At 34.6% G+C, this 26,533-nt stretch overlaps 1 protein-coding gene across 1 annotated transcript; it reads left to right on the forward strand.

Moving 5' to 3' along the window:
- The first annotated feature begins 613 nt into the window (after positions 1-613).
- On the forward strand, positions 614-25,612 carry LOC117330151. Its single transcript, XM_033888371.1, has 30 exons — positions 614-754; positions 1,290-1,613; positions 2,126-2,369; positions 2,808-3,094; positions 3,549-3,744; positions 4,215-4,460; positions 4,968-5,102; positions 5,516-5,716; positions 6,487-6,732; positions 7,195-7,402; positions 13,667-13,833; positions 14,199-14,363; positions 15,061-15,183; positions 15,426-15,551; positions 16,119-16,244; positions 16,734-16,850; positions 17,256-17,507; positions 17,898-18,023; positions 18,453-18,578; positions 18,768-18,893; positions 19,231-19,353; positions 19,629-19,886; positions 20,191-20,304; positions 20,571-20,696; positions 21,187-21,306; positions 21,765-21,881; positions 22,389-22,655; positions 22,999-23,259; positions 23,728-23,847; positions 24,099-25,612. The coding sequence occupies exons 1-30, from the start codon at positions 614-616 to the stop codon at positions 25,460-25,462; spliced, it is 6,552 nt and encodes a 2,183-aa protein (XP_033744262.1). The 3' UTR covers positions 25,463-25,612.
- Positions 25,613-26,533: the final 921 nt, after the last annotated feature.

The raw sequence follows: 26,533 nt of genomic DNA on the forward strand, positions 1-26,533 counted from the left end.
TATATTGTACTTCATTATTTTAATGATATTAATGGTAATGAGTATTAATATTAATTTTGTACATGTATAAGGAATTATCCTCCGCCATCTTGGGACATTCTATTATTATGATTCTTGTATTATGTATTGATATATACCTATATGTTATATGACATTTGGTAAATAAAAAACTTGAAACTTGAAACTTGAAGGCATCACATGAGGTATTAACATGCATTAAAATGAATGATTTACCTTACACGTGCAGCATCCATATAACCCAACATGCAAAATACCAAAACCCTTTGAGGATACGTCCGAGTTACATCTAGCCCTACATTGTAACACTAGACGCCCAAACATGTTATGTGTTCCTCAAAATAATGAAACACGAACCTTCTTAACTAAACAAAAACAACAACAAAAACACGTGGTTTTTTTTTGGGGGGGGGGGGGGGGGGGGTTTGTTTGTTTTTTGTTTTTTTTAGAGTTAAGGTTCGTGTTCTGAAAGAATCGATTCAGTGCAGGAATTGAAGATGAAGTCTTTTTTTTAATACTATTTAATACTACATCCGGGTCATATACTTTGATACTTTTAATAACTGCAATTGATAAATTTGATTAGTCATCATCGATGTTACATTTTTCAGCCGAGTTATTTCCATTTGGAGTCCTTGAGGGAGATTTAGAATTACAGTCCTCCTTGGGGAGATCTGAGGCCATAGTGCCCATTGTTGATCTCCCAACTACATCCGGGTCTTATTCCACACTCTATGTAAGTAAAACAAGTTCCTCCAAATAAATACATCTGGCATCAATTTATATGGTATTCTAAACAAACTTCCTTGACTCGGCAGTAATCAGAATATGACAGAATATTTCATATTTTAACATCAAAGAAGGCATTTATTCACACGGAGCTAATTATATAAGTACGTCTGGTGAGTGAGCATGCCGTTTCAGTGCTAAACTTAAGTGCTTCCTGGTAACTTTTTAAAATCAAATCCCAATGTTAGCTTTTAAATATTTTTTACAAATTATTTGTAAATATAATTTAGTTTCATCTCTAATTCGACCTTCAACTCTTCTTGTTATTGTATAACTTAAATGTATTGTAATGATAAGCATAACTAAAGCTTAGAAGTAAGAATAAATATATGAATAATTTCTCATACTAAAATGTTCAAATTAAAAATAAAGAATAAAATATATTTGAAAAAAAAGGAAATTAACATTTCAATGGTTTATTCCAAAACGAATTATTAATTTCATATATCAAAATGTTTTGATATAATTTGGTTTATTTCCAGATTGGCAGTAATGGTATATTGTCCCTTGAGTCTAGATACAACTCACCAAATCCTATCCCTCTTAATGACGTAGCCTCTGGATTAAGTATTATGTGCCCTATGTGGATGGACGTGGGTTACAGAAACGTATCCAGGGTTTACTATCAGTTGTACGACAGAGACTCTAACAAGCCGAAATCTGCCAAATTTGACGAGATTATGACTCGCGCAAACACCGAAATACGTACCTACAAACCGTCTCTGTCCAAGTTTTCGGCCCGCTGGGTCTACGTTGGTACATGGCACCGTGTATACCCTCGAGTGTCCGGATCTTTGTCTAACGAAGTAAGCAGTTGATTTTGCTATTTTATGAATTATTAATTTTTATATTCATATTGAAAATAATAACAGTTTGCTCTCTGATATCTTTCAAAACTTTATTAATATAAATAATCACGACATATTAAATGCCGTAGATTCACTTAAAAGACTTAGGCCTACTTTTGAATACTTTCTGGTTGCTTGAGAAACGATATCAATATCTAAATTAGCATAAAACATTGGGAAATTTACCGGTATTGGAGTTTTAGACGGGAATCAATGCAAACGTCAACTTATCCTCAAATGTTATCTCCCAAACAACCATATACCCCGGTATCATACTACCTAATACAATGTACCGTTGTTTCAAACTACCCAATACCCCTGTCTCAAGCTATCAAATACCCCTATATCAAACTACCCAATACCCCTGTCTCAAGCTATCAAATACCCCTATATCAAACTACCCAATACCCCTGTGCAATACCTTCCATATTTTTGAAACATATTGATGAAATGTTATCTTGATATTGCAGGATATAACTTTTCAACTTGTTATTGTAACCAATGGGGTGAATTCTTACATCATGTACTTTTACGATGGCAGTTTTGTAAGTGAAGTAATCGACAGGACCGTTACTATTGGCTACAAGATCGGCAGCACCATAGTTGTCAATCAATTTTCGCAAATTGTGACATCATTCCAAACAGAGGGATTATCTGCTATCGACACAAATAGTCGAACAGCATTCAGTATCAGTCAGTATATTGGAAATAAAGGTAAGTTTATAGGTGCTAAACAGATGAGGCAGGTAGGTCAATGAGTTTGCCGTTTAATATTTAGATAGTGATTTATCTAGTTATTTAACCATATATTTATATATATATATATATATTATCTAATTACGGATCCTTTAGAAATTTTAATACTTGCTGAACTCACTCTCACTGTACAAGGTTTGTTCTGAATTATCCTGATATTACATTCCGCTTTCTCTTCATTTTATTACAACGTACCTGTTTTCGGATATTTTGTTTCTTACGAAGATGATTGTTGGAATATAAAAGATGAAACCATGCGTTATTTGTAACGTTTTAAAGTCGAGCATCAAACACAAAAAATGTAACGACTGCATGCCTACTCATATTATTACTTTTGTTCAACAATGCAACGGTTAAATAAGTTAAAGTAAGTTGAGTTTGATCTGTTTAACACAGATAAAGCGGGATTCTACTTCTATGAGATAAGCTCGCCTGACGCTGAAGGAACCACGCCGTCCCTTGAATGTCGAGACTGGTACAACGCTAACAAAGAGGGGCGTACACAAAACATATTTCTCAACATGACCGACTTCCCTTCTTCGATGTGGTGCCCTTGTTATAAAGAATTCTTAGACTATGATTGGCGATACAGTACCAGCGGCGCCACCTACACAAGAGAAGGCATGTTCACGACAATGGACTGTGTTTCGGCATTCCTATCCGGCATCTATCCTGCCACAAGGGTATGTTTAAGTTTCAGAGGTTTGATGAAGGGTTAGAGGTTACGTGAAATGATAAGAGGATATGCAGAAGGAATACATGGGTGTATTGATCAAATTGAGAATATGTTAAATGGTTGGAAGGTATATTGAAGGACTTGACAGTTAGTCTTGTTCAACCAAAGGCTTGATCAATACGCATGCAAGAGATTGGTCAAACCTAGTATATCTATATTGTCACCACTAGAGGGCGGTGTTCTACATTCTGGTATGTCGAATGGATTACGTTGACGGGTCGATGTATATCTAACGAGGAAATAGTAAATGAGTGATATTTTAAGGGGCCAATGAGTTTCAATAAAGAATTATTTTAATCTTATTTGACAGGAGCATTCCTCTCGGATAAAGATACCATTATCAACTCATAACATCTAGCTAATTAGAAAGCTAAAATTCAATCGAACAATATGCTTTGTAGGAATGTTGCTATAACACTACCAGTGGAAGTCTCATAGCGGACGAGTCAAGATTCCTCATGTCACACCCTGACCAACGTGACGAAAGCACTGACAATATTCCCAGGATGCAATGCTGCGACGAGTCCAATTTATGTGATCTTTGGAGGGAAATGAGACCAAATACAGAATGCAGATCTGTTCACCAATTCACGACATGTAATTTTTTTCAATTTATTAATTTATTAATTTATTTTTTTCCGATAATTCATTTTTCTGTTACTGGTGCAAATATAAACGTATCTTCTTTTTGACATATAAAAGTGAAGTTTGTCTTCCTAAGCTGTTCATTTTTTTAAGCAAGTCCAGATATGCTTTAAACAGACAATACAATAATTTTGAAAACGTTGTTCATGTGGAAAATTCTATAAAATGTTCAGTTAGTTATAAAATATTTCTATGAAACTAAAGTGATATGTCCTACAATGTTTGTTAATAATCATCAGTGAATTCTATTTAATATAAACATTCCTTTGGCCGATTTATATTTTCCCAACTTCCTTTATGAACAATCACATCTTGTTACTTATAACAGCTATATACATTATAAGATTTTGTATTTATCACTGAATTCGGAGTATCATTTCACTACTGTGTAAAATCTTTCAACAAGATGTATTCTTTTTCAGGTGACACGTATGGTGATCCCCATTTTATCACACTGGATGGGAAGGAGTATACTTTTAATGGGTATGGCGAATATACAATGGTCAGACTGCTCCCTACAGCTCAGGATAAGTTTGAGCTACAGGCAAGAACTGATCTGGCTACTACTGAAAATGGGACAACAATCAGCGCTACGATTTTCAGTGCGTTTGCCGCTACGGAGGGATTGGACACTTCCTTCCAAGTCGAATTGTCTATGGATCGTTTGTGTGAGTGAAAAACAAATTTAAGAAGTGCATCGGTATTTTTTTTGTATTTTTTTTATTGCATTGCTATTTCTTTCATTTATAAAAAAATATTTTGAAAGAGTGTCAATTGAAAAAAAATGTTAATCAAACGATTTTTTTTTTTTTTTTTTTTTTTTTCATTTGAATGAACTCTTACGATGCATTTATTTCTTATCTACACTTCATTCATCTGTCCTCATTGAAGTCAGCATCACGTGACGTCAAAACGTATATAATCGTCATGATTGAAATCTACAATCAAATCACTTTTCCATTGCGTGAAATGATATACATGTGTATTTTCTAAAACCAATTACGCTGCGTATTCTATAAATCGGAACTCGTCGGCACATTCCGGGAACGCGGAAATATTTTCGGAAAGTGCCGATGGTCTCCGATTGCGGTCTTATGACACTGCTAATATATTGAAGATGTTTTAAAATGTCTAATGTAATTGCACCTTCAGTATGTTAAACGTTTTCCTTCCAGCAATGGCCATATACGTACAGGGAAGGGACTACACATCTAGATTTTATTCAAGTGACTCCTTCTCGGAGACGATCGACAATAAAATACACATCTCCAGACAGAATGAAACTGCACGCTTTGGATTCATTCAAATAGGTAGACGACTACACTGATTAAGAGCTTGTAATGTATTTTAAGTTAAATTTCATCGGTACAAAATCATGTATACGTAATAGAATATGACAGTAGATTAAATTAATTCAGACATATTAATATTAAGATTTATATACAATTCATAATATAGAATCTATATAAAATCTGTAACATTTACTTTTATGTTTGAGGTGTTGTGTTTATCTAATTTTAGATTATGATTATTAAATTAATCAATTATTTTGTAACTTTTTTCTCAGTTATCATCGAATTGTCGATCGTTTTTATCCTGTCATCAAAAATTGTTTTACTGGTATTTTATCATACCTCTTTTGTTAATATTTTATATATATATGTTAGATCAAAATATGCTTAAATCCAATTAAATCCAATGCATACTCTTGTTCTGTTTTCAGACATTGGCGTCAATGTTCGCGTTGGTGTCAGAATGCTTTCTGTGTCAATGTCAATCCCACAAAAGTATAGAACGCACACAACTGGACTGATGGGGAACTACAATGGGCTTACTACAGACGATTTCGTGTTACCTGACGGGACTTCGTTACCGACTGGAAACTACACCGAGCGAGAAATATTCCAGAATTTCGGTCAATTATGTAAGTTATACATTTGTCCTTTTCATAGGTATATAATAGTTTGGAGTCTGTTCTCGCCTACAGCTTATCAATGATAGGTAACTCGTGGTATCCAGATGGTATTGAGAGTAAGCATGCGAGTGTTTATATGTGATGTTGGATCAAAAGGGCGTTGTGAGATGGCAATTATATGTTTATATTGCAAAAACAACAAAAGTACTCCTTTTGGCGAAAAATGATAAACTAGTCCAAAACATGACCATAATAATAATTTAAGGTGCAAGGAGAACAGGACAAAGCATTTCTGAAGTCGATATCAGTACCTCTTTTTCCTTATACAGTCCTGGGAGATACGAGTTTTTTCATGTTGTGTTGCCGTTATAATAAGTCTGTCACCGCGTAAGTTCTCGCTCGGAGATGTAATTTTAATTCTAGATTTGACTCTCCAGATATTTCCAGTCAATGAAACAGAGAATTTCAGAACATCAGCTCTTCTTGTTCTTTTGTCCTTATACTTTTTTTCAATTGTCTCCATGAAATCCATTTTCTTTTTCATATAGTCTATCTTTGGCCCGTTTTATCAATTTTGAGTAAGACTGGTACGATCTCGTTTACACGTAGCTATCCTTGGTATTCCAGCATATTCCTGGTTTTTGGTACATGCATATCTTAGTAACGGCTTTGAACTCACACTTCGGCCTTGTTTACGAATGCTCAGACACACTGACTTATTTCGAAATTGACTTTACCTACTAAATAAAAAACGACATCTTCGATGTTTTGATTGACAGGGATGGTGAGCGTGGATTCATCCATTTTCGATTATTTTGGAAAATCGGCTGATGATTTTGCCCATCCCGATTTTGTCCCAAAGTTCATCGATGAGTTCGCCGCCAATGATGTGACCGCCGCCGAGGCATTCTGTGGTCAGACAAACCAGGCCTGTGTGTACGACTTCCTGTCCACACAGGATGTGGCCGTCGCAGGGGACACTACTCTTTTGGGACTTGATGCGGACCAAATCCGCAACGTTATCGGTACGTTGACTTGGAATTTGCTTGGAGCACTTCTATATGATGGCTTCACAATTATATTGCTTCGTTTTATTTAATTTTATATTTCATTGCGAACCAATTTATTTATGTCTCTCTTTATCTGGCTTAATGGATTTTTTCAGTAATTCATTATTAATGTACTTTGCCATATTGCATTGCCATTGTTTGGATGAAACTCCTCAACTAAGCAAATTCTTCAAAAACCTACTTTGTTAAAATCACTTTTCTAAAACTATTTTTAAAAACTGACCTTTTAAGAATCAAGATTCAAGGTGACCGGTTACTAAGTTATTTTGTGAAACGCTGTTATAATTTTGAGTTTTTTTGTTTGCTTGTTTGTTTGTTTGTTTGTTTGGCTTTTTTTTTTTTTTTTTTTTTCATTATCATTATTATTTAAATTTCCCTTATTCTTGTAACTGTAAATCATAATCACTTATATTTCAGGAAACCTACCGCCAACCATCACAAGTTCTCTACCCGCGACTAATGTTCAGCTTGAGATCGGAGTTATCTTCTCCTTCAATCTAGCTGTGGCCGACGATGGACCGACGACCTTTAAGGTCATTAATCAGCCTCCCTCTGGGTTTTCGCTTGATCAAACGTCAGGAACCGTCACATTCACACCTGTTAGCTCAAATCCAGTAATAATAAGGTAACCATCTTCCTACACGTATCACACATTCATTCTCGATCATATAAATGTTGCCGTGGTTTTCGATTGTATATTAAATAGTTGACCTTGTATATAAATCATTCCTATGCTTCTTAATTACTGCAATATCCCACTAGCCTGCCAATCATCCAAATGTGGTTCTTTTCCCATGTTTGATGAAATCTTAGTCATTCTGTTCCTATTTGGTATATTTATCTTTCCTTCATTTTATCCTCTTTCTCTATTCACCTTTCTTACCTTTCACATTTTTTGTTTATTCACTGTCATTACCCTTCACCCATTATGTCCGTACTTCTATAATAGAACTGTCTTCTTGTCCGAGTGTCCAGTTGTTGACATTTACAAATGTATTATGGTATACACACCCGACTGTAGCCCTATACGTCATGTACTAATTATTGATGATCATGGGTAGTGATTTAACTCAGTATAGGGCGGCGATCGGCTGTTTCTACCATCGTACACACTCTACATTAATATCTCAACAGTTTTTATTTTACATACATTTTCTAAAATTATTCACGTGTTACAGGTCCAGTGTGATGTCCATTTTAAGAAACATTGCTTTTATCACTCATTTTATCTTATCTTGTATCGTTAATAACTCTAACTTCCTCTTTATGCTGCAGCTTCTCCTCCTTTCCTGTAACGACGTTCATCCTAACCCCGGCCCCCTCAATCATAACAACGATCTATCTATCTTTCATTTAAATATACGTAGTCTGAGAAATAAGATGTCGTTTTTAGAAAACGTTTCTTCTGATTATGATATTGTCTGTGTCACTGAGACTCACCTTGATCCATCAATAGCTGACTGTGATATACTCCTGGGTGCTTATGAACTTTACCGTAAAGATCGAGGAACTCCGGGAGGGGGGATAACTGTTTACACTTCCAGTCTCCTGTGCTCCCGTCGTAGAGCTGATTTAGAATTTCAGGTGGGTGAAGTTGTTTGGACAGAGATCCAGTTTCCAGATAAGAAATTCCTCTTATGCACATTATACAGACCTCCAAACACAACACACTCCTTTTGGAATCATTTTAAACTGTCATTAGAAACTGCCATACAAGAAACTCCACATGTAGTAGTAGTAGGCGACATTAATGTTGATCTCTTAGTTGTTGAAAACACACATACAATCCATGACATTATTAACTCCTTTCACTTGACAAACGTTATAAACAAACCGACACGCATTGGACGGACGTGCTCTACACTCATTGACCCTATACTGCTTTCCGACACGTGTACCTTCAGTTTAGCCGACGTAATCGACATTGATAACGACATCTCTGACCACCAAGCCACGTGTGTAGAATTGACTGTTGACACTGCTATTGTTAAGATTTACAAGAGAAAAGTGATATGTTATAGTGACGCAAATTACGGACTTTTTAGTGATAGATTAGACGAAACTGACTGGCAAGATCTTTTTTCAATGACACACTCCCCAGATGACATGTGTGATATTTTTACATCAAGATTTTTAGATATAGCTGGGGAGTGTATACCGACAAAAATAGTGACAGTACGACCAAATGACAAACCTTGGTTTAACGCTAACTTAAGACGTGAAATTAGAAAAAAAGACAGACTTTTAAAATATTTCAAATTAAATCGAACCTCCGCTAACCTCACTAACTTTCGGAAACAACGTAATCATGTGAATAATCTTAAGAAAAGCACTAAAGAAAGGTTTTATGCGGACATAAATGGCATTCTTGATCAATACTCTGTTTCGAACCCTAAAAATTTTTGGAAAATTGTCCGCAGGCTAATTAAAACAACTGATACTGCCAACATTATACCTCCTCTCAGAAATGAATTTGGTCAAATCGAAATTACAGAAGACGGTAAAGCTAACACTTTAAATGATTACTTTGCTTCCATTTCTACTATCGACGATTCCAATACCGACGTGCCTGTTGTACAACTTAGGACGGACGCTACTCTATCTGACATACCTTTCAATTTGAACGACATTATCGACATCCTTAAATCGTTAAATATTAGTAAAGCTGTAGGTATTGATACCATAAGTCATCATATGTTAAAAAACACAGCACTATCAGTAGCTCTTCCTCTTTCTCTTATCTTTAGATCTTCTTTAGAAACTGGTATCTTTCCCAAACAATGGAAAAAAGCATTAGTAATGCCTATATTCAAAAAGGGGGATAAACAGGTAGTTTCAAATTATAGACCTATTTCACTATTAAGCACTGTTGGTAAAGTTTTTGAAAGATTGGTAGTGAAATATTTGCACAACTATTTATTAGATCATTCATTAATATATAAATATCAGTCTGGTTTCCAGCCAGGTCATTCGACAGTACATCAAATGATTGAATTATATCACACTTTATGCGAAAACTTAGAAAAAAAACGTCCTTCATGTATAGTTTTTTGTGATATTTCAAAGGCGTTCGACCGTGTATGGCACAGGGGATTGGAAGTTAAACTAGCAAATTATGGCATTTCCGGAAAATTGTTAGCGTGGTTCAAAAATTATATTAGTGATAGACAACAACAAGTCTTTGTGGGAAATACGAAGTCTTTGGTTAAATCTACCAATGCCGGAGTTCCTCAAGGTTCTGTATTAGGCCCTCTTTTATTCATTCTATATATTAATGACATAGCTGATAACCTGGAAAGTCTTTGTAAATTATTCGCAGATGATACCTCCTTATTATACTGTGATACATCTCCTCAAACTATTGAAAGAAAAATAAATAACGATTTAGATAAAATTAAACACTGGGCTAGTAAGTGGTTAGTAAATTTCAACCCTTCTAAAACAGAGGCATTACTTGTTTCCAACTTTGAACTTGAATATGCAATTGAAATTAGGTTTAATAATGTAAATGTAGACTTTGTAGAAAATCATAAGCACCTTGGAGTAGTATTAAGTGAAAATTGTAAATGGAGTATGCATATAGAAAATATTTGTAAAAATGTGTCAAAACAGGTAAGTGTTTTACGAAAACTGAAGTATTTGTTAAATAGACGAACTTTAGACAAAATTTACAGAGCATATATTCTTCCTTTACTAGAATATTGTTGTGAAGTTTGGGACGGATGTACCCTCGGTGACGCAGACAATCTAGAAAAACTACAGTTAGAGTCTATCCGTATTATAACAGGTTTACCATCTTATGCAAGTAGGGTTTCATTATATTCAGAAAGTGGACTCGAACCACTAGTAAATAGAAGAAAGAACAGAAAACTACAACTTTTTTTCAAAATTCAAGCTAACCTCACGCCGAATTATCTTTCAGCTTTACTACCTCCTTTAGTGTCACAAAATGTAGAATATAACCTCCGTAATGCAAACCATTACTCCTTACCTAACTTCAGACTTCAACTTTCTAATAGTTCTTTTTTCCCGTCTACTATTCGACTTTGGAATAATTTAGACCCTGGCATAAGACAGAGTAGGTCAGCCCCAGCTTTTAAAAACTCTCTTCGTAAGCTTAATGACATAAATTTCCCCTCTTATTATTTGTTTGGTGACAGAAAATCTAATATTTTGCATGCTAGATTAAGAACTAATTCAAGTACTCTAAACGACGACTTATTTCATGCTAACTTAATTGATTTTCAAATTTGTCATTGTGGACATTCTATTGAAAATGCATTTCACTTCTTTTTTATTTGTAACAAGTACATAGATCAGAGAATAAAGTGGTACCGTGAGTTAAATGATTTCATCCCACTGGACCTACAGCTTATTCTACATGGCAGTCATGAATTATCCAAAGCAGACAACGAAAAAATATTTCTGCACACTCAGAAATATATTCACGATACAAATAGATTTTGATTTTACATTTGTACTTTCTCTACCACCTACCTCTCTCTATCACTCCATTCGTGCAAGTCTCCCCATTTTTTTTTCATTTTTTTTTTCAACATATCTCTCTTCAGTACTTAATATATTTGATATATTGTGTTTTTGAAAAAGGGAAAAAGAAAAAAATCATATATATATATGTAAATTGTTTAACCCCTTTAACTCTATCAAAGTCTGCGTCTTTTATCTTTCTCGACTCATATGGCACTTGGGAAACGGAAATATCAGAAGGAAAGGAAAGACCAAAGCGAAAGAAAACCGTGGCAGGGGATATGATGAACATTGAAAAGCCGAAAGTTACGAGTAGTGGATTGTGTACTTGTGCCATCTGGGTCGAGAAAAATCATTCACGCAGTCTTAAAAAAAAAAGATGTTTCAATTACTAGTGGAAATGTCTAAATTATTTCATAAAAGAATTAAAATGGAGATTGTCACATTCTTTTCACATACTTGCACCTTCTTACACCCCATCCTTACCCTTCCCTTATCCACACTCCCACACTAAATAATTATTTTATTGTTAATGTCATCTTGTATATTTTGTATGTGTTATATAATATTGTATGGAAAGGGCTTGATATAAGTTGGAAAACTTGTGCCCAATCCTATTGTATATATTTGATACAATAAAATATGTTTAAACATTCATTCTCTCGCATGCGTCCTTAATGTAGTATAAATGTAGTATAAATTAAAGTGGAACTTGAAAGGGTAACCTTTTAAGTGTGGGTTCCGGTTCGGTCGTTGAATTTTTCTGTTACATTTGGTACCTAACTTAATATACGCACGGATGGTGGTAAAGGTCATAGTCGAAGATTTAAAAAAAAAAAAAAAAAACCAATGCGTAAAATTATTCACTTTTATTTTACACCTTATTTTTAAATTCACACTTGGGTTAGACACGGCTCTCCGATTTCCGCCCCACAGTTTTCATGAACGTAGAAAGAATAAATTGCTCATAACCAAATTCAAACTAGACCTGCATATGATCATATAATATTATACAAATACAAACCAAATTACAGTTCAATATGTGTAGCTTTTAAAGAGTAACACAACGGAAACAAATTATGACTATATGACGGAATGATAGAAACAACGTATGCCCCCTACCAGGAAATCACAGCAAATACTGCTGTACTATGAAATCAGAAAATATCTATTTCAACAGTTTTAACGAAGGAAAATGCCCTGTTCTCAGAAAAAGTATACCAACAGTGAAGAATCCCTTCATTAAAGAGGCTTACCCGCAGACGGACCGGTAAACGGCACATCTCCGATCACTAAATACACTTCAGTACACGTTTCTATGTGACAAAATTAGAGGCTTTCTGACTTTATTTCTTGAAAACAATTACAGAATATGTATTTAAAAGACGTTTTAAAACTCAACCTGAGAGGGAAATGTATGGAATATAACGGCAAATCTTCTTTGTAAATCGCCGCTGCCTTTGAAGTTATCACTGTGCGGCACTGTGCACGTGCTTGCTTCTTTGATGTGTCAATCAAATTAGACTCCACTTTATAGCGGGGACTTATTGCGGGTTGCGATTAAATAAATAATATTAAAAAATGAGGTTTTAATATCACTTTTCAGCGTTTTATAAGGAAAATAAAATGAAAAACTCAACAATTCCAACAATCTGTCATGTGTTTTTGATTTTGATTTAAACATATTTTATTGTATCTTAATATATACATGGGAATTGGGCACAAGTTATCAAACTTATATTAAGCCCTTTCCCTATATAATTTTACATACATATAATACATTTATTTTACAAGATGACATATATTTACATATGAGAGAGAGAGAGAGAGAGAGAGAGAGAGAGAGAGAGAGAGAGAGATAGTTATAATGAAGATATAATTTAAAAAAAAATCATTATGACTATAGATTATCAAATGAATAAACAATTCAAGTAAACTATTCCAATAAACTATTCCGATGCCGATAGCAGAAGTTCAGAATAGTTTATTGGAATAGTTTACTTGAATTGTTTATTCATTTGATAATCTATAGTCATAATGATTTTTTTTTAAATTATATCTTCATTATAACTCTCTGTCATGTGTAAAAAATCTTTTTCTATTAGCCATTTTTTCTGATCTCTCTGCGGGTAAGCCTCTTTAAGAGAGCATGTTTAATTGCAATGTGTGGGGTGCAACTTAAAGTGACCTCACATCTAATGAAATTTAAGCCAAGCCATCATCCTTGGTCGACTAATATCTGACTTGTTTTGGAAAAACAACATGACTGCACCTCTCAACAATGCGAATCAAATTAAAAAGGTCCATATTTCTCCATGGTTACCGTCGTGGGCATTCGTGTCGCTCCGACACATCTAGTTTACACATAACCTATATCTGTTTTCATATTGTTTTTGTTTAGTATAACTGCAGTGGACGACATGAGGGCAGAAGCGACCCCTATCACGCTAAACATTACCTTGTGTACCGAATGTAGTAACCAGGGAAGCTGTAATCTGACAGATACTCGCAAATCGAACGCGCCGCTCTTCAGACTTAATGTTTGTAATTGTGACGTCGGCTATGAAGGTAAATACAGCATAATTACTTCCGGATAAACAAATAAATAAAGTCACTAAGATCTGGATTGTATCAGGTATATATCAATTAAATCGTGCTACAAACAGAATATATCAGTATTTTTACAATGTTTTCAATTAAAGTCCGAAAAAAATCTGTCTTACATTTTTTTTTTTTTTTCAAAACAATATCATCGGTTATAATGTAAAGCGATCGCCTAAATTTATTTTACAAAAAGATGGTTCACCAAAAACCGAAATACCGGATTTGGAACTGAAATTACCTTGTCAGCCAACGGAAATGCATGTTTCAAGGAAAAGTTAATCATAAAAAAAAGAATTTTATTTCACGAGTATTTTTCTTTCTGTCTCAAGGTTTGGACTGTGAGAGCGAAGTAGATGGGTGTGTTGGCGATCCCTGTTCTGTAAATAGGAATTGTACCGATCTATCCCCGGCGGAGGAACTGATCCAGGGTCGTGCATTCACGTGCTCTCCCTGCCCTGACGGACGGTATATCACAGATGGCATATTTTGTTTAGGTAAGTCAATTGACTTCATTGTCTATGTAAACTTACAAATGCATGCGTGTTTGTTTATTAATGGTGGATGTCAGTAGCGTTGCACACTTAGATATATCACTCCTTAACATCATGTAACCATCAATTAATTATGTTTTAATGTTACCATCCTTCCAGATATCGAATGTTGTTGGGTCAACGTAGATCTCGATGGTTGTCTGTTATAGTTTAATGCTTGCCTTAATGTTTCTTTGCAATTCTTGTATACTCCGTACATTATAATTTCTTGAAGACATATCGGGTGAACATGTCCTGCTGGTGTAGCCATTTTTTGTTAATATCGAATGTTGTCAAATCTCTTTAATATACCCAACATTTCCAGGTGTCGAATGTTGGTCTTATTCCTATAGTGTATGTTGAGCATTGCTACGTTTTCTTTTAGGTATCGAATGTTGCCACATTTCATTGGCGATAACCAATAATACAGTTCATTGTTAATATAAGTCATTGACGTATTTCTATTATATTTTATATATCAGCTTGTCATGGTTCCTATGTAAATATTAAATCTGTCATGGTTTCTACGTAAATATCAAAAGTTGTCATGGTTTCTATGTAAATATCAAATGATGCCATGGTTCCTATGTAAATATCAAACGTTGTCGTGATTTCCATGCCGATATTGTTGAGTTCATGATTGTTGCTGTTCCATTTACAGATATCAATGAATGTCTGAATGAAACCCTTGCCGCTGTATGTCCAGCAAACTGCATCAACACTGAGGGAAGTTTCTATTGCGAGTGTGGTGCCGGTTTTCGTGGGGATTCTACGAGCTGTCAAGGTAATAGTTATCATTTACTCAAAATACTAGGTCTCTCTCATTGATATAGTTTTCGTTTAATATTGTGTCTAGTTTTGTTTAATAAATAAAGCATAACAAGGTGTGTTCTTGTTGTCGCAACTTCATTTCTTATTTTGCTGATATATTGTAACCTCTCCTACAGATTCATATGGCGGCTGTGGCGATGTAGCCTAAAACGCTTATGGATGTAAAACACTTCATTCTGTTTGTCCGTGTTTCAGATATCGATGAATGTTTTGAAAGTACGCACAAATGCGATCAGGAATGTATCAACATAGATGGTAATTACTTATGTGGTTGTTACTATGGATACGACCTTCAACCTGACGGATTTACCTGTATTCAAGGTATAGTGTACATCATTGTTCATTCATAACTGTCAGACAGTCATTGACAATAATTAATTAAACTATATGGGGTTATCTTTTTCATAAATTATTGAAATTGTCAATAGTTACACTCCGAATTGTTTTGTCCTTAAAACAAAAACCACCAAAGAATGACATCGCATACCCGAAACTCGAACATCATACACCATGCAGGAAATGTAAATAAAAATAACAATTTTACATTTGTTAAACTATCTTATTCCACTATGTATAAAATACTTTCTTCATATTCATGCATTGTCGTTATTTTAACTCCACTCCTATCATTTGAATCTCGACATAGGTATGTACTTGCATTTAAATGCCTCACCAGTAGGCAAAGAAAGAAATTGTTAAATATCTTACAAATTAACTGAATTTCAAATTCACTATATAATACAAATAATAGAGCTATATCGATTGTTACATTAGTCGAGTGAGTAAAATCTTTCGGTCGAAATTCCAGTCAAATATATGTAAAGACATTGTTAAAAAACGTATTTTAACGTATTATCGGTATAATAAGCATGCCTTATACTCTTACAGTCCTCGATGTTTGCGCAATACAAAACCTCACCTGTTCCTATGCCTGTGGCAATACGTCTGATGAGGCTGTTGGCTGTATATGTCCAAACGGATATACACTGGATAGCACAGGACAGACCTGCATCAGTAAGTATTAAGTTGTCATATTGTAGACAGGTTTGTATGCGTCAGGTGCTTCTAGATCTGCATGCGTTGTATCTAGTTTGGAAATAATCGCATTAAACATTATATCGTGTTGAATTTACTTTCCAAACATACTTTCAAATATTGCTGTTTTTAGTGGGTTAAAGTTTGGTTTTTGGGGATAGAATGAAATCCTAAATAATGCATAACATATTGACAATAATTAAATAAAGATACTTTGGTCTCTCGTATTTATTCTTCAATTACATCAACTTTGCTTCAAACCATCAAAAATAATCATATTAAAAGTATTAGAAGCGAGTATTTATCTTGAAAATAAATCTCGGGAAAATCTTTGAAAATTAGAATATCACAATCGCAGGTAATTATCTTCTTACTTAACTTGATATATATTTTCTTCTCGCTGACACGTATCCACATGTATAAGAAAATAAATTGAAAGTTTTTAAATATCCCTTCTCTTTGTCGCAGATATTGACGAGTGCAGCCTTAACATCTGCCAACAAAACTGCAGTGACACTGATGGTAGCTTTTTCTGTACCTGTTTTGACGGTTACTCGCTCGATTCAGATAAGACATCTTGTAAAGGTAAGATGCCATGCCCCACTTTCATCAATATTCTGTAACGACGAATTTCCTTAACTTAAAATGTTTTAACAGAAATGCAGTACAGAATTTTAGGATAGCGCATTAACTAAAATTGTTTCCTTTGAATTATGTAATGCTTTCCTAGAAAAGAAAAAAACGGGACCAGAACCATGTATTTGTACGATATCTGGCGAGACTTTTTGTAATGGTAATATCTTGAAAGAGACATCATTCATTATAAAGGTTGGAAAATATCATTTTTATTTCACATTAAAAGATTGACAAATCAATCGGTGTATGTTTATTTAATTAAGTTAATTTATTGTAAACTTTTAATCCATATGTGTACCTGTAATATCAGCGTTTCATTTAATTTGATTTAAATTTACCTTTCAATTCTTAAAGCATGTGCTTTCCCGTCTTGGGGTCCCGGATGTGTCAATACTTGTGCCTGTGGATCTGGGGCTTTGTACTGTGACCCTGCCGTTGGATGTGTCTGCTCGTCCGCTTGGGAGGGTGAAGACTGCAGGACTGACATAGATGAGTGTACAGTTGATCCCTTTATATGTGGTATTGACCGAATTTGTGAGAATATCGATGGATCATACAAGTGTAACTGTCCATCTGGATATGTTCGGGATAATGATACATGTGTGGGTAAGTAATCGCTACGTAATAATGGATAATGGTTTTATTTCGTTAGTAATCATTATTCGTTAACATGGTTAACATTTTGAAATCATACGTGAAAATCACTTAAACTCCCTTGTTCGATGCAGATTTAGTTCCAATAATAGTATACCACCAATAAGAACATGCCTCCATATGAAATGTTACACGTTTCTTCAATCCATGGGGAGGCATAGATTCGTACCATCAAAATTTAAAAAAAAAATCATAGAAAGGGAAATCCCACTAAAATGAATGAATCTACTGTATTTTGTACATGCAAATATATAACGATCTTATTTAGGTTATATCTTAGGTGCCTAAGTTTTATGTAGCTATTTGATTTGTTTTTTTTTTTTTTTTTTTTTTCCTTTTTAGATATTAACGAATGTGTCATCTCCACTGATAACTGTTCCTCGGTAGCCGTGTGTGAGAACTTTGAGGGAGGCTTTTCCTGTCAGTGTCCAACGGGCTACATACCAAATGGGTTCAGCGACTGCACAAGTAAGGATACATTGTTATTGACATTGAAAATATCTTTCGTTATCACAGATGATTTTAACTATTTCGCTTGAATTTTACGCTTATTGCAATATCATAACATCGAAAATTTTGCAAAGTATTAATTATTGGGCTATTGCACCACATCAAGATTGCTTCAACTTTTACTATCCCTCGTCGCCTCCAAGGTACAACACTAGGCCATTACAATAACTGATGAATCATGGGGAGCATCTGTTTGATGCAGTTGAATTCATTTTGGCTCTTCTTTATCTTACTCTGAATGAATATTGAAAGGTGCTTATAATTTAAGTGTGTCTTTTGAATAATCATTTTCACTGTATTAGTTTGGAAATTGAAGATAAATGTATATAATAGGATAAATATCTTAAAATAGAGTGACATTTCACCTGTCAACTTTCTGTTCTTCAGACATTGATGAGTGCTCCCTTAATATTGACGGTTGTTCCCACACGTGCAAGGACACAGTTGGAAGTTACAACTGTTTCTGTGAGAATGGGTATGCTCTTGAGTCAGACAGAAAGACCTGCTTCCTTGGTAAGAATACGAAATAATTCCATTAACTTCAAATAGAGTATGTTTCTCGAAACTCTTAGATTTCCGTTCAATTTAAGGTCAATAATCAATTAAAATATCACAATTTTGACTATTGAAACTATCGTAAAATCAATCTAAAGTCGTCGTCGTTATTTTTTAATCAGTTTGTTGATATTTTTATTTGTGCAGTAACCAATCCGTGCGAGTTTTTCCAAAACCTGAACTGCAGCCAGGGTTGTAGGACTGTCAATGGAACACCGGAATGTTTCTGTGAATCCGGCTACATGCTTACTACAGATCTAGAGACTTGTGTTGGTAAGTATTCTCTTATCTACCTTGTATATTCTACTACATAGGCTTTCGTATAAAATAATGGTATACAGTGTTCTTGTTTCTTTTATTTCAAAGGGATTGATTTTGAAAGCACTTTCTTCAAAGATGTTAAATAATTTAAAACAAAACGACATGTTTTGTCCTTGAAAATGCGAATTGCAACGCTAATATATAACTTTTGCATCTGAAATAACTTCTATGCAATATATACAATGTGTTATCAGCTTTTGTTTTTCTGCTCAATTGAGGTTGCATGAAACTTGGAAAACATTCTTACTAAACATCATTGGAAATTGCGAAATTGTTTGTTTCCACATAGATATAAACGAATGCAATGTTGCTAATGGAGGGTGTAGCCAGACTTGTACCAATGTGGAGGGAGGCTTTCAGTGTCTTTGTAGTACTGGCTTCAAAATAGAGAACGACGGAAAGACATGTACAGGTAATAATGTGTTATCAGCTTTTGTTGTCTTAATAGAGACATGGCATTTCATTTGTACTTATAAGGGAAAGATTAATTTCCAATTGTCCAACTTGTTTTAGTTACAATTTGTAGTTTTGTGTACTGTGAAATTGTAACATACAGCTCTCCATTTGATGTATTAATAAAATAATATTGCAAATAAATCATTGATAATCTTAAGATGATCAAAATAAGAACTCCCAGGTTATGAGTTTAAAAATGTCAAGGTGATACATGAATAATTTTGTAATTAGCATGTGACGCACAACATTGGGGTGACAACTGCGCAAATCAGTGCAACTGTGGCGAGCGTGGAACTGATAGGTGTGATAGCGTGCTCGGCTGTGTCTGTAAATCCGGATTTGCTAGTGTGATGTGTACTGAGGACATCAACGAGTGTGACGTTGGTTTGGTCTGCCTGGGAGCTAACGAAGAATGCGTTAACAATGTTGGATCCTACAGCTGCCAGTGTGCGACCGGCTACACTTATGACAATGGGGGACTCTGTCAAGGTAATGTTTCTGCACTATTTTCATGCAGCTTATTGCATGCTGAGGGACAAACAATATATAGTACTAAACACTTTAGAAAAAGAATTATGGCGGTTTAAAGAAAATAAATGTTAAAAAATATATACCAGCGAAAGAAAATACCAAAAAAACACTTCAGATAAGTTTACAGCGAAGTGAAAGCGTTAATTGTTGCCTGTATAAATGTATATATAGTACCAAGTAAAAACATGATTTGTCGCCTTGGTTTATGTTGTATTTCGACAAATCAAGCCAGATTTTGATGAGATTTATGGGTATTTTTCAGATATTGATGAGTGTGCACTTCCCCGGAAAAAATGCGATCAGAATTGTATTAACACCGTGGGTAGTTTCTACTGTGAGTGTTTCGATGGCTTTGTCGGAACTGATATCTGTACAGGTGAGCCTATAATTAGCTACATTTACCTACAATTTTTTAACACTGCAGTTTTCAGTAAACTTAGAATATTAAAAACTTATTAAATTCAGTTGTTTATGTATTCTCACTGAAGATCATTTTTTGAAATGTAAATAAAATTCGTGAGAAGCCCCATGGTCTTTAAATTGAATCTTAAATCCAATGGATATTAAAACATTAGTTTGATAAGGTTTCAGAAGTATGTTTCATACTGATTTGTATATAATTCTTCATTTCCTTTGATACAGATATCAATGAGTGTACATTAGACGCAGATAATTGCTCCCAGACATGCATCAACACGGAAGGGAGCTATCGTTGCTCTTGTCTTGACGGATACATCTTAGACGCTGTGAACAAGCGCCAATGTTCAGGTAGCTTTCGTTTAATGAAAATCATTGTTTACTGACATAAAATGCTACCGACACCTGTCTTTTATTGTGACGTGGATTTGCTTTTGATCTACATGGTAGGTGTCTTAGAACAAGCAGAGGTCGCTTACTCTACCGGAACACCTTGTCTTCTGTTTTTAATGAACTTTGTTTAAATCATGTTTTGCCGTATTTCATCCATGTAGAGTTAGACAAACGTTGCTTACACGCTAGAAATATCTTTCCGGTTATGAACTAACTTCCAGGATGTCAAAGCACCTTATATTCTTTCTTCTGAAAATATCAGGAGTTTCTATATAATATCTATTAAAGTATAAAATATTGTACCGATAATTTCATTTTCTTAATTTCATTCAATTGATACATTGTTGTTTGTATAAGAAATGTGAACACATATGTATGTATCAATTCCAAATTACATAGAAGGAGCTTAACGTGGTAAAAATAGTAAAAACTTTTTTTTTAATTTCAGCGAAAACATCTTGTTCCATATTATCCTGTGGTCAGACGTGTGCTATAGATTCTTACCTTCAGGAATACTGTAGTTGTTCCAGCGGATACCAAATGAATGCTGATAATGTTACCTGTGATAGTAAGTTAATTAATTATATTTTCAAAAATATTTCAATATAACCTCAGTTCTGTTTTGTAGGTCAGTTTTTTAATATATAGTTCATTAATGTTACACGTGTTGTTTGCTTTCCATATACTAGTAAGCATATGATTTGATTATGAGTATGATAAGAACAAATGTAGGGATTACAATTTCTAGTTTTTAGAGAAATATTCGATATCCTGTTTGAATCAACAATATATTTAGCAATTGATATTAGGACAAGGAAAATAGCATAATGTTTCATTGAAATATTTTTTTCTTATAAATAATACACATATGCATTGGTCATATGCCCACATTTTCTCCTTGGGCTTACTGTATAGCCGTATGTCAATTGACCTGCATTACATACCAATGCCACAATAAACATGACGAAAACTGTAGCTTATCTTCCCTATCACTTTGAATTATGTAATGTATTTGTTGTCTTACAGATATCGACGAATGCCTTGCAAATCCCTGTTCTCACAATTGTACCGATTATTCACCTGGATATGCATGTTCTTGCCCTGCGGGGCTGAGTCTCGATAATGACGGCGTTACATGTACAGGTAAATATATTTTATATAACTACGGTAAGGATTTGTTTTCCAATGGTTTAAATATTCACGATTTTGTCAAAAGCTTAGTGCGAAAATTTGTCATTCGAATTATTGGTTTTAAAGGTCAACAATTATCTTCTATATAATGATTCCTTTCAGTGTATGTGTTATTATTTTTTAGAACGATCTCGAAATTGACGAAAATTAAACTCTTGAAAATGAAAGTATTAACAACATGTTGTTTATAAATATAGACGTATATCACCGGCAATTAATGCACATATGCTTGATTAAAAACGAAATTGAATATGAACTGATGTATATGTTTAAAAGATACAGTGTATGTATACTTGTAATAGATTGTTGATTTTAAAAGTCAAAATCACTTCGCACACGTCATAGTAAACACCATATCCATGCTATATAAGATATAATATAAGATATAATAGCCGTATCAACTATATAGATATACGCTTTCTATTATAACATATTTGTATGAACATACCTTTCATTCAGAATGTCGGGATGGCACTTATGGATATGAATGCAATAACGCATGCGAGTGCATAACAGCCAACTCTGCGGGAGCCTGTGACAAAGTGACAGGAGACTGCGCGTGTAAAGTGGGTTGGAATGGAACCACGTGCAGCGAAAACATTAACGAGTGTGACGTCATTCCTAGTGTGTGTCCCCCTAACTCTGTATGTAACGACAGAAACGGTAGCTATAGCTGCAACTGCGATCCTGGTTTCGCAAACGCTGCCATAAGTGGACTGTGTACAGGTAAAGTCAGAGGAAAATTATTTAAGACTAGAACAGGTTATTGTTTGTGATGTATTAGTGTTCAATGTCATAATTTCCTAGTGCTTTTCGGGGTTTTTCTTAGCAAAAATATTAACTTTCCATACAAGAGGATAAGGCAAAGGCGTTTAAAAGATATATATAAGCCTTTGTTCAAATTCGAATCGCTTTTTATACTCCGATGGCTTTAATTATATATCTGAATGTAATGTATTATATAAGATTCATTATTTCATTTCATAACTCGAAGTCCATGTGATATTTGTTCTATTTTCCACCGATAACAATGTTATAATAAGCATATTTACTTTTTTGCAATTTTTAGAATGTTCCGCTGGAAGGTACGGAACGAACTGTGCCGGAGTATGCATGTGTAATGTCTTCAATACTATTGGATGTGATAAGGTGACTGGATTCTGTGATTGTTCCAATGGATGGAACGGCACTACCTGTGATGATGACATAAACGAATGTCTTTTGAACTCATCGGCGTGCGGTATAAATTCACAATGCCGAAACACGAACGGGTCATACGTCTGTGACTGTGATGCTGGGTTTGCAAAGAAAATGTCCGATGCATGCGAAGGTACGTATGTCAATGATATGCAGGTATACATTGTGAGTAGGTTGCGTCATCGCTTAATGATGTAAATATATCTTTGATTGGGTGTGTTATATTTTCATAATTATATTTTATACTGTATATTACATAAATCACATAATATACTGAATATACTGTATTCAGTCTAAAGTATATTCAGTCTAATCTCTATATAGAAATCTAAATGCTCGTGCTAAATATTCGGTATCTGTAATTATCCATTTTGCACCTTGGACAAAAACGTCTGAAAAAACTGGTATAAACTGGTATTTATAACTGGTATTGTCAATATTATGTTTTCGTGGTTCAAATTCTTGCGAAAATTAAAACAGCAAATGATTGAAGTAAAAATTATTTTCTCTTATTAACACTTTAAAGATAACAATAGTTACATTAGTGTATTTCGGTCGAGTATGCTTTTTACCATATCACATTTCATCATATTTTTTCCAGATGTTAATGAGTGTATGATGGGCTATGACAATTGTAGTGCCAATGCTGATTGTATTAACACCGTCGGATCCTACAATTGTATATGTACACCAGGATATATAGGAGATGGCTATACATGTGGTAAGTGTCCTGATAAATACTGTTAATAATATTGTTTATTTGAATAATATATCTCGTCTATCTATATATCTTTGAAAATATCTTTAAAGTAATATGTGATAATCCATAAGATACTCCGGCAACGAATATAAATGTTTTTTCATAACTTGTCAATACAAAATTATCAAACATCAGTGTATTATATTATTAATTATATTGAAAGTATGAATATCTTTTATCAAATAGCTACATAAGGTGATTAATTATTTCAGTTTTAAACACAACTACGACTACTAAACCATCACCAACCACAACCCCTTCTACAACAACCACCACTACTACACCAACAACCACCACTAATACACCAACAACCACCACTACAACACCAACAACCACAACTAATACACCAACAACCACCACGACACCTACAACACCAACACAAACCACTTACATGCCAACACCGCCCAAACCCAAACCTTGCAATGATACTGCCTATCCAAGCATCAAGCGATTAAGCAAGACATCTTTCTTGAGTATCTTGATAAAATCGAGCGTAAGTGAAGAAATACCTGTTCTTCCATGTGGTAAAATAGGTTGTAATATTCCAAGCCATGGACAGAATTACATGTACGGTCAATCTGAACCATCAATGGACGTAAGAAATAAAGCACCCATGTCGGAAATGTTGAATGCTGAACAGGGACCAGAATCACCAAGGTTTAACATGTTGGACGGAGAAAAAGAGCCAGAGCCGCCTAAGTGGTTGAGGATGTTGGACGGTGTAAGAGAACCGGAACCCCCTAGGTTGGACATGTTGGACGGAGTAAGAGAACCAGAGCCGCCTAGGTTGAACATGTTGGACGGAGTAAGAGAACCAGAGCCGCCTAGGTTGAACATGTTGGACGGAGTAAGAGAACCAGAGCCGCCTAGGTTGGACATGTTGGACGGAGTAAGAGAACCAGAGCGGCCTAGGTTGGACATGTTGGACGGAGTAAGAGAACCAGAACCTCCTATGATTAACTTTCGAGAATTGGAAAGACACTCTCAACCGGAGAATGGATTAAACGAGGGATATGATGATGAATATAATAACGACGATCAGCAACTGCAGTATGAAGACGGTACAAGATATGAAAATGATGGATACGGTGATCTTAGAGACGACTATGAATTTGATCAAGGTATTATATATGGCAACGCCAATAATGAAGAGATGGGTTATGCTGTAGGGCCTGAAAACGACGGTCGTCAAGATATGGATCCTGCTGAAGACTATTCCATGGATAAATCGGCATATGGTAGGGAAAGGGGAAAAGAAGAACTAGAACTGGAAGACCAAGACGACCGAGAATTAGAGGAAGGTCCAGAACTGGACGGTGATCAAGAACAAAACGCATATCAAGAAACAGACGAAGAACAAGAACCGGAAGAAGATCAAAACGAAGATGATGAACAGGACATGGATCAAGTATCAGACGAAGAACAAGACGAAGATCAAGAACAAGACGAAAACCAAGAACAAGACGAAGATCAAGAACAAAATGAAGATCAAGAACAAGACGAAGATCAAGAACAAGACGAAGAATCAAGACGAAGATCAAGAACAAGACGAAAATCAAAACGAAGAACAAGATGAAGATCAAGAACAAGATGAAGATCAAGAATTAGACGGAGACCAAGAACAAGACGTTGACGAAACCGGTTTATCAACAAATTACAACAATGGACTTGAGCAATTCTTTATAGCTCCCGCACAAATTCGTAATATGTTGGAAGGTCATATGGGAACGGCGAATGCAAACTTTGGAGGATATTTTGGGAAAAACCAACAAAGGATATCAAATATTCCAGCAATACCACCGGATTCTACATTTCCTACGTCCTCATTTATTCCAAATTTCCCTAACTATTTCCAATTATTTAACAAAAATCCAGACAAAAAAGCCTTCAACGAGCGTTAGAGATATATAGGAAGGAAATAAATATATGATAACCAAAGGAACGCGTACGGAATATTCGCATGCTGTTTTTTTTCAACCTTCGTTTAGATATTCTTTTATAAAAGTTATATATCATTTGTAGTGCATATTATTTATGAATTATATACTTTATTTATTTGAACAGCATGTCTTAATTTATGCGTAATTATTGCTGATCTCGGGGAATATGTCTTCTTACATAGGCGAAAAGTATTTTGATAATTGAAATATAACTTTCAATTGTACCATACCTGAAAATAATAATTGTGTAATGTGTATGAACATGTGATGGCATTCAAGCAAATATGTGTTGTATTTATGTAGTTTTTTATTAAAGAATTACATATTAAGAAAATGTGTTACGTTTTCATTGATACCAAGAAATCGATTAGATTTGAATGCTGAATACCATGCAATTGTTTGATAATATGTACATATATTGACAATATCACTCCATGTGTTATATCAGAGAAAGGAAAATAATGTATCGTAAAATGGGTATGTTGTAGAATTGCAGGTTGCCTTCTATTTCTCTTATTTTAGGGACATTAAAGACTCCGAAACTGATACTGTATAACATGAAATGTTCGTTGTGTATACACTTTCTTTGTTTTCGTGGTTTGCTATGGAACTAAGAATATAAAGATAAAGAATGTTATTTTATGCACTATTGGTATATATACATAATGACCTGGCTAACATCAAAAGTTTGTACCTACCCGCTAGAT

Source organism: Pecten maximus, chromosome 6 (genome assembly GCF_902652985.1).
Source record: "Pecten maximus chromosome 6, xPecMax1.1, whole genome shotgun sequence".
In the NCBI taxonomy this organism is placed as follows: domain Eukaryota; kingdom Metazoa; phylum Mollusca; class Bivalvia; order Pectinida; family Pectinidae; genus Pecten; species Pecten maximus.

Coding starts and splice junctions, on each gene's coding strand:
- LOC117330151 (XM_033888371.1), top strand. CDS start 614: ATGTTACATTTTTCAGCCGAGTTATTTCCATTTGGAGTCCTTGAGGGA. Junction 2,370..2,807: donor TCAGTATATTGGAAATAAAG/GTAAGTTTATAG, acceptor TGTTTAACACAG/ATAAAGCGGGATTCTACTTC. Junction 16,245..16,733: donor CACAGGACAGACCTGCATCA/GTAAGTATTAAG, acceptor TCTTTGTCGCAG/ATATTGACGAGTGCAGCCTT.